This window comes from Rattus norvegicus, chromosome 12 (assembly GCF_021556685.1).
Source record: "Rattus norvegicus strain SHRSP/BbbUtx chromosome 12, alternate assembly SHRSP_T2T, whole genome shotgun sequence".
NCBI lineage: Eukaryota > Metazoa > Chordata > Mammalia > Rodentia > Muridae > Rattus > Rattus norvegicus.
Window position 1 is genome coordinate 39,154,368 of NC_141545.1, and position 9,323 is coordinate 39,163,690.

Genomic DNA, 9,323 nt, shown 5'->3' on the forward strand with positions numbered 1-9,323 from the left:
TGTGGTGAGATTAAAGATGGGCCTCACCGGTCCCCAGCTCCGGAAAAAAAAAAAAATTAAGGGGCTGGGGATTTAGCTCAGTGGTAGAGCGCTTACCTAGGAAGCGCAAGGCCCTGGGTTCGGTCCCCAGCTCCGAAAAAAAGAACCAAAAAAAAAAAAAAAAAAAATTAAAGATGGGCCTCACCAAGCCCAGCTAAATGCCATTTTATTTATTTATTTTTTTCTTTTCTTCGGAGCTGGGGACCGAACCCAGGGCCTTGCGGTTGCTAGGCAAGCGCTCTACCTCTGAGCCAAATCCCCAACCCCGCATTTTATTTTTTTTAAAGTCTTGAGAGCGGTTTTTGGTTGGTTTCAAGTCCACAGAATCTAGCTGTCCAGCAAACCAGAATCCAGATAGTCAGAAAAAGAGCATACCAGTCCTTCAAACGAGGTCCAGGTAGTCTCTTGCTCCTCCCTTCCGTTTTTTTTTTTTCTTCAAAATTTATTTATTATATGTGAGCACACTGTAGCTATCAGACACACCAGAAGAGGGCATCAGATCCTGTTACAGATGGTCGTGAGCCACCATGTGGTTGCTGGGATTTGAACTCAGGACCTCTGGAAGTGCAGCCAGTGCTTTTAACCGCTGAGGCATCTCTCCAGCCCCACTCCTCTCTTTCTTTCATCCCATTCCTGCTGAGAAAGTCTCACTTAGCAACCCTGGCTATCCTGGAGCTCACTCTGTAGACCAGGCTGGCCTCAAACACAGAGATCCGCCTGTCTCTGCATACAGCACCACCGCTGAATTTACTTTACAAGAGCTCTGAGTCATCATGGATCACAGCCCTGCAAGAATGCTTTTTGTTTTACATGGCTGTCTTGAAAGAAGGCTGGCAGCTGGCATTCTTTCTGGGAGTGGGTTACACGGACTTGACAGCAGCTGCCTGCTGACCCAGATGTTCAACCTGCTGTCGAGTTATTAAGAGCTGGAAACATTCTCCTTGGATTTGGCCTTTCTAGGCTCTTTTCTTTCAATTCAGCAAACCCTGGGGCTACAAACATGAAAATGCAAAAGACAATGTATGCCGGGAGTCAATGTCAGTGTAACTAATTCTTATAGGCTATGGAGACAATCTTATTTTGTACCCTAAACTGGCTTCAACTTGCAATTCTCCTGCCTTGGTCTAGGATGACAGGGCTGTGCCATCACACCAGGCTACTTCAGGGTTTTAAACCACTATCCTCTCTGCCACACGTTCAACCCTACCTCAAAGGGTGTGAGAAAGCACAGACCTAGATTCTTTTTTTTTTTTTTTTTCTTTTCTTTTCTTTTTTTCGGAGCTGGGGACCGAACCCAGGGCCTTGCGCGTGCTAGGCAAGTGCTTTACCACTGAGCTAAATCCCCCCCCCTTTTTTTTTGCAATCTTTATTGAAAACTTCAATATTAATTACATAAAAATTCTAGTCATAGATTCTTTATTATCCTCTTTCATACTCCTGCCTCCAACTCCCGAGTGCTGGGATGACGGCATGTGAACACTTTCTATTTCCACTTGAGTGGGTGACAGATACAGTTGTTTCTCCCTCTCATCCTACGTGGCTGTGGTTGGAGTGCTTGCCTGGCATGCCTGTGCTCTCCAGCTCAATCCCCAGTACTGCAAAAGGAATGGCCCCAGCCTGACAGAGGCCTGGTGGCTTCAGCCCCTACCCTCTGCGTGGGCCTCCACTGCCTGCTGCTGGCTCTACTTACTTCTGTCCCTCTTGTCCCTGGTTTTGGCCCTCTCGTCCCTGAACTCCCTCTCTCTTTCCCAATCATTCTCAGGCCACACCCTGGCCCTGTCTTGCCAGTGCTTCTCTCGGCCCCTATCATGGTCCCGTTCCCTGGGCCTGGGATCCCAGTGTCTGTCCCTGGATCGAGATCGCTCCCTCCTTTCCCTTTTCCCTTCTCTATGCGGCTCATTCTTGACAACTGGCAAGTTGATGGGTTTTCGGAAAGGTCGATCCCGGCCACCAAACCTCAGTTGCCCAGATTCCTTTTTCCCACCCAACCCACCACCCAGACGCCGAGGGATCCAGCCACGGAGGGTCCTCTCTAGCTCATAGTCCACAAATATCTCATGCTGGTCAATGACCAGTCCATCAGCATCTCTGTAGGCCTTCAGCAGGGCCCTCTCCTCCTTGTACTCAATGAAGGCATAGCCCTTGGAGAAGCCTGTCACCAGGTCCCGAACCAGCCGTAGCCGTCGGATGTCTCCATATCGGGAGAAGACTTCCTTTAACTTCTCCTCTTTGGTCTGCAAGTTCAGTCGTGCTACAAACAGGGTAAGGAGAGGGTCTCCGGTGACTCCTTTGTTGGGGACATAGCGGGCCAGCATGGCCCTCCACACAGCCCGGTCATGTGGGTCTTCATCTGTACCATCGATGCTGCCAGCTTTAAGCGGGTCATATTCCTTGGCAATGGGCATCCAGTCGCTCATGTTCTACAACAGTAACAGAAAGTTAGGGAGCCCCCACGCTTCCCCACCCTCACCTCAGCTCTGGAAAGCAGTGCCGTGCACCCCCTTTTGTGGAAGGTGCGCCTCACAAACGTAGGGCTTCCTTTATAGTCCCAAGCTGGCCCTGAACTCCAAATCCTCCTGCCTCACCCTTAGTGCTGACATTACAGGAGTGTGCCACCAACTAACCTCACTGCTCATGTAGAGGGCAGTGGGCTCAAGATCAGAGGCTCTCTTCACAGCTCCCAACAGGGTGCCCCATTCATGCTGGACATGAGAATGCCTGTGCCCTGCTGTAGCTCATTCCTATTGACACAGTTAATGCAGACTCTAGAAAGCTTTGACCGCCCACTAACCCTGTGAAGCCAATGCTGGAATCCTGTTACAACCAGGAGTGTGAGAAACACTGGGGGCAACTCCTTTCCTAACATGTCCTTGGAATGATATTTATTCCTGGCCATGCTAATGTGCACATGTAGACTCAGCACCCAGGAGGCTGAGACAGGAGAGTTGCCACAAGTTTGAGACCAGTCTAGGCTACCTGACTCAAAACCCAGCGAGCTAGGGGCTGGAAAGACGACTCATTAGTTAAGAGGACTGGCTGCTCCTGCAGAGGACCCAGGTACGGTTCCCACCACCCACCTGGATGGCTCATAACCCTCAATTATTCCAGTCCCAGGGAATCTGAAGCCCTTTTCTGGCTTCTTTGAACACCAGGCATGTGCACACACAAACATGCAGACTGTTAAGTCCAAAAGTGCCTCACAGAGGCCACTCACAGATGCAATTGGCAAGAGTTTTCATTTCAAGAAAGCAAGAAGCCTGCCTGTAGGGGTCAGCAGCTTACAAAAATGAAATGCCATTCAAAGGCACACCATCCTTTATTAGGGAACTGGGGGAATTTTAGCTAGGATTAGGCAATCTAAAACCTCATTGGTAGGTGCCACGGATGTTACATGGGTTATTTTTTTTAAAGATTTATTTATTATTATATATAAGTACACTATAGCTGTCTTCAGACATACCAGAGGAGGGCACCAGATCTCATTACAGATGGTTGTGAGCTACCATGTGGTTGCTGGGAATTGAACTCAGGACCTCTGGAAGGGCAGTCAGTGCTCTTAACCACTAGGCCATCTCCCCAGCCCAATGGGTTGGTTTTGGATTGCCTTGAGTCCAGGTGATCAGGAACTGCATTCCTGTGTCATGAACATTTAACCATAGGATGAGATACCCAAACCATATAAGGCTGCCCTGCACAGATGGCCACAGATATTTCCCATTCCTGTGAGTGTCTCCAGGCTGTTCTTTGGATAGGGGTTTTATGGCCTTGTTCCTGGAGCTGGTGACTTATGCCTAGTTTCTGGGATTGAGCACTTGGGCGTGGGGAAGTTATGGTCCGTTCCTGGAACAGATGACCTTCCTTTGAAGTCAGGCCTGGTCCTAACATGGCGTTTCTGTTGTCCTCTCATTCGCCTTGAAATCATACCATGGGCCAAATCATAGGCCCATCTTCTGGGTGACGGGGTTGAGATGTTCACACTGAGACAGTAGGACCATAACCTGGACTGTGGAGGTGTGCTCTCACACAGATTTGACTAGTGCATTACCACATAAGATCCACAGGTGAGGACCGTTATCAGTGCAGTCAGCCTGGTGGACCGGAAAAGCGACGATTTGTCCAGCTTTGAATCTGTCGTCTGAGTTCAGCGCTCTCCTCTAACCTCTGGAGGATCACAGCCAGGCTGTGATAATGCCTGAGTTGGTGGTGTAGAACAGCATTGCTTCCCCCATTCCAGGAAGCGGAAGTCTAGTCCCCTTCTATTTTCTAGTACTACTTCAGCTAATGAGTCTAACGACTGTTCTAAGCGACGGACAGACTTTCTAAGTGAGCTAGATCTGTGTCAAGGCTGTATAAGACCTGAAGGGTTTGAGTTGCTCTGACGAGGGCTATAGCACCAGAGCCAATTCCTGCAACCATGCCAGACCTCGCTAGCATTGTAAGGAGGACTGCTGAGGCAAATTCTCATCTTTTCCTGTGGTGACCAAAGCCATCTCCATATAGATAAAGTGTATTAGTCAGGGTCCTCTAGAGTCACAGAGCTTATGGAAGGTCTCTATGCATTAATAGAAATTATTGTAATGGCCTACAGTCTTCCATCTAACCCAGCAATGGGCAGCTGTGAAGGGGAAGTCCAAGAACATAGCAGTTGCTCGGTCCTAAGAGCTGGTTGTTTCGGCTGCTCTTCTGTATAAGCTAGAACTAGGTTCCAACAGACGTGCTGGCAAGTAAATGAAGCAGACAAAAAAGAGTGAATCTTCCTCTTCCAGTTTCCTTACGTAGGCCTCCAGCAGAAGGTGTGGCCCAGTTTAAAGGCTTGTACCACCAAACCTGGACCTAGGACTTGCTTTATCCCAGGCTGACCTTGAACTTAGAGATCTGCTTGCCTTAGTCACCTGGGATTAAAGGAATGCACTATCTTGCCTGGGCGTAAGCTTTTCATAGCCACTATACCTCAAGATCTCCATGCCAAGATACAGGTCAGAAACCTGTGTCTTCCAGCATCAAGATCTGGATCATAGGGCTGGAGAGATGGCTTGGCGGTTAAGAGCACTGACTGCTCTTCCAGAGGTCCTGAGTTCAAATCCCAGCAACCACATGGTGGCTCATGACCATCTGTAATGAGATCTGATGCCCTCTTCTGGTGAAGACAGCTAGTGTAATTATATATAATAAATAAATCTTAAAAAAGAAAGATCTGGATCATAGATGTGCCCTCCATTTCTGGATTCTAGTTCATTCTAGATTTAGTCGAGTTGACACCATGAATACCATCATAGTAAGGTAATAGAGCGCTGGAGCTATGACTCAGTGGTTAAGAGTCCTGACTGCTCTTCCAGAGGTCTTGAGTTCAACTCCTAGCAATCACATGGTGGCTCACAGCCATCTGTAATGGGATTGGATGCCCTCTTCTGATGTGTCTATAGACAGCAAACAGTGTAGTCACATATATTAAAAATAAACTTAAAAAAAAAAAGGTAATAAAGGGAATGGGTAACCAAAACACACAAGCTGGAATTCTGGAGTACCTGTAGATGGATTTTAAGGGGTTACGCTCAAGGTGCCTGCAAATCAAGTTTCATTTAGGAGCACAATGTAGGAGTTTCTGACTTCTACGGTAAGTGTACGATTGCAAATAAAGTGAAGGAAGCTATTTAGTCTTCTCCCTTTTTCTCTCACACACAGTCCCTTTCCAGTCACTGCTTGAAGGGTTAGAACTGGGACCTTTCCTATGAACACTTTGGTGGCCTTTCTTGGGGGTATCAACAAATTTTCCATGTTAGCACAACCAGTATGGAATGGTGACCTCAGTTCCAGGAAGAGCCAACAATCTTCTCAGGTGAGGTTAGTGGTGGAGTTAAAGGTAAAGTTCAAGCGCAATCTAAACAGGGCAGATATGTCAAAGGCCCTAGAGAGAGGTGTGAAGACTGGAAGTGAGACTGAGTTTAAAAGGGAGAAGGGGGGGTTGGGGATTTAGCTTAGTGGTAGAGTGCTTGCCTAGCAAGCGCAAGGCCCTGGGTTCGGTCCCCAGCTCCGAAAAAAAAAAAAAGGGAGAAGGGATCTGAAACAGAGGCTGATGATGTAGTTTTCAGGACAGGCAAGGAGTGGCATTGCTAGTGGGGCTGGTCCTATAGCTATATGGTGTGTGTGTGTGAGTGTGTGTGTGTGTTCAGAAAAGACTATTTGTTTTTTTGTCTGGAAGGGAAATCTCCTATTGTGTCCATGATAGACCATGGGCACAAAAGGGACGAAAGCATTCCCTACACTTTCATCCCTTCTCCATTATTGAGATGGAGATGGGATCTCCCTCACGTTGAGCCCACCAATCCCCTGCAGTCAGGCTTGCTATCCTGCCTATCTAGATAAATTCCCGATTATTATGTACTCATGGGGTGTTGACCTCAGTGCCCCATTTATGGCAAAAGAAGCTTCCTATATCACCTTAAATCCCATAATCATTTGTGGGCATGCATTGAGTTGGACGGTTGTGAACTGTAGCTCTTGGCAGTTCTTCCTGCAAGTCACTAGCAATTTGCAGTTCCTGAGATGACAAACAGGGTTTACCTCTTGGCCTCAGGCCCTTCCATATGTATCAGGCCAGGACACAGAGGTCTAGGTTAACAGTCAATTGACTGGACCAGTCAATGTCAAAGTCTGTACCTCTCTCCCTGAATCTCGTGGGCTTCTCCCAGGGCCTGGAAGAATCCATTTGGTGGTAAGAGCTTGAGGAGGGTTTGTGTTCCCTGAAGTCTGATCTCCAAGCAGAGCAAATGCGAGGTGTTGGTAGTTGGAACCCTCTGGAGACCTGTCCGGACCCTCAGTTGTTTAGGGCGCAGCAGGGCGTGTGTGAGGCAAGTTTTTGAACTCTTAAATTAAGCAGGTTTTGTGGGTGGGTAACAGCCTCGGGTCTGTAGTTGTCAGGGTCTGCATGTGGGTCAACAGGTTTTAGGTGGGACATTAGTTAATGTCTCCTTTAAGGTCTAATTCATTCTCTCTATTTGACCTGAACTTTGGGGTCAGTAAACACAATGGAGTTTCCAATTTGTCCCCACAGCCTTGACTAACTTTTGGGTTACCTGGGGGAGAAAAGCAGGTCAATTGTTTCACCCCATGAGTACAGGGGCGGGGGGGGAGTATATCTGAAGATGATGTCTTCTAACAGCTTCTTAGCCATTACCACATTTGGTGGGCTAGGCCTCTGTCCATCCTGACAGGGTATCTACTAACAGCAAGTATCTGTACCCATACGACCCAGGCTTGATTTCTGTAAAGTCACTCTTCCAGGTTTTTTAGGTTAGTTTCTTTCCCTGGATCCCCATCTGGAGCTCCCTCCATGCTTAGCCTTGACTAGACTGCAGATGGGGCACCAAGCCCTGGCTTCCACTGTTTTTGTCCTTAAGTCGTAAAGACTTTAAGGTGCTCTCTTCAGAGTAGGTGTTCAACCTTTCTTCTCCCTAGGTGGGCGTTCTGGTGCATCTGCCAAGCAAGGTCTGAGGGGAGGACAATCCTTCCATCCGGGTCCTGTAGAATCCCTTTTCCTTGGAGGCTGCTTGTGCAGGTTTAGATCCTCTGTAGTTCCTTGTTGGTGTAAATTGGGACCTCGGGCCACGTGCATTTCATCACCGGAGCAGCTGGGCCATTAGGATACTGGTGACCTGGAGTGCTGCTCCCGGCCCAATCCCAGTTGTTTCCTCCAGGGATGGTTCTGTCTCCCTTTTGGTGTCCAGGGCAAGTGTATGGCTGCTATTTTCTAGGACAGTCACACTGCTTGTAGGAGGCTTAGGATCTCATACTTATCTGTTGACAGTTTTTCCTTCTGAGGTGAGAAGCTCTCTTTCCTTGTAGATGACCCCATGAGCATGCTCAGTGGCAAAAGCATAACCACCTGTCCATGTGATATTGAGTCTTCTTTCTTGGCCTAGCTGTGGGGCCTTTGTCAGAGCTATTAATCCAGTTTTCTGGGCTGACATACCTGTAGTCAAGAATCCTCAACTTTTGATCATCCTGCCTCTACTTCCTCAACGTATGTGCAAACCAACCCATCTCGTTTTCTTGGGATGTGGGCGGGTCTTTTTCTTTTCTTCTTAAGATTTATTTATTTATTTTATGTACGTGTGTACACAGACACACCAGCAGATGGCATCAAATCTCATGACAGATGGTTGTGACCCATCCTGTGGTTGCTGGGAATTGAACTCAGGACCTCTGGAAGAGCAGTCAGTGCTCTTAACTGCTGAGCCATCTCTCCTGCAACCCCCTTCCCCCTTTTCCTTTCCTTTTTTTTTTTTTTTTTTTTTTTTTTTTTTGAGACCCGATTTCACCCTGTAGCCCTGGAACTGGCTCTGTAGAGAAGGCTGGCCTTGAACTCAGAGATCCATCTGCTTCTACCTCCCAAGGGCTGGGATTAAAGGGCTGGCATGCGATAGCACTGCCTACCCCAGCCCCAAAAGGTGTCTTAATAGCTCCTTTTTGTTTGTTTGTTTGTTTGAGATTAGGCCTAAAGAAGCCCAGGCAGGCATAGGTCTGTAATCCCGACCTTGATTAATTAATGAGTTGGAGACGGGCCCAGGACACGTGATGTATCCGTTTTTAAAAGGAGAAAAAAAAAGTCCTCACCTTAAGTGTAGAAGTCTCAGGAATTTGAGAAACTGGCAAATGCTCATTCGGAAAACCAAACTAAAAAGAAACAGCTACTGCCAAACCATTTCAGGCATGCGCAGTGGTGCTGAGGAAGCCAAGACGGAACTGTCGGAGTGAAGCTGGCCTCTCGGTACCCAGGTTACAGCTACGCGAGGATAAGGCTGCTCCCCCACCACTCACCCGCGCCGCCTTCCCACCCAACCCACAGGCTCACTCCCACTTCCCGGCCTCTGCCAGGCTTCAACATGGCGTCGGCCACGCGCGGACGTGGCGCCCTGCCAGGCCTGTTTGGGGACTCTCTCCGCCTTCTTGCGTTGGCCCTGCCCCTTTCGAGCTTCCACTCACCTCAGCAAAAGTTGGGTTCTTTCCACAGGGAGACAAAAGTAGTTTCCACCGCCCGTTTGCCAGAGGCTGCAGATTCCTTACTCCGACCTCCACTGGAACTCTTTATTGGCAGCAGCAGATTCGCCACGACCGTTGAGCAATGTGTTTTTGTTTGTGTGTGTGCGCGCGCGCGTGTGCTGTCAGAGACAGGATTTCTCTATGTAACCTTGGCTCTCCTAGAACTCTCTTCGTAGACTAGGCTGGCCTCGAACTCAGAAAAACTCGGCTGCATCCTGAGTCCTAAGTGTGGGACCTTCTTCCAT

General features: G+C 48.4%; 1 protein-coding gene across 2 annotated transcripts; it reads right to left on the bottom strand.

Annotated features, from left to right (window-relative positions):
- Positions 1-1,438: 1,438 nt before the first annotated feature.
- On the bottom strand, positions 1,439-9,115 carry Snrnp35 (small nuclear ribonucleoprotein U11/U12 subunit 35). Of its 2 annotated transcripts, none has more exons than XM_087578944.1 (2): positions 9,022-9,115; positions 1,439-2,459 (listed from the first exon to the last, which is right to left on the bottom strand). In XM_087578944.1, exon 2 carries the CDS (start codon positions 2,454-2,456, stop codon positions 1,722-1,724), a length of 735 nt encoding a protein of 244 aa, XP_087435070.1. In that variant the 5' UTR covers positions 2,457-2,459; positions 9,022-9,115; the 3' UTR covers positions 1,439-1,721.
- Positions 9,116-9,323: the final 208 nt, after the last annotated feature.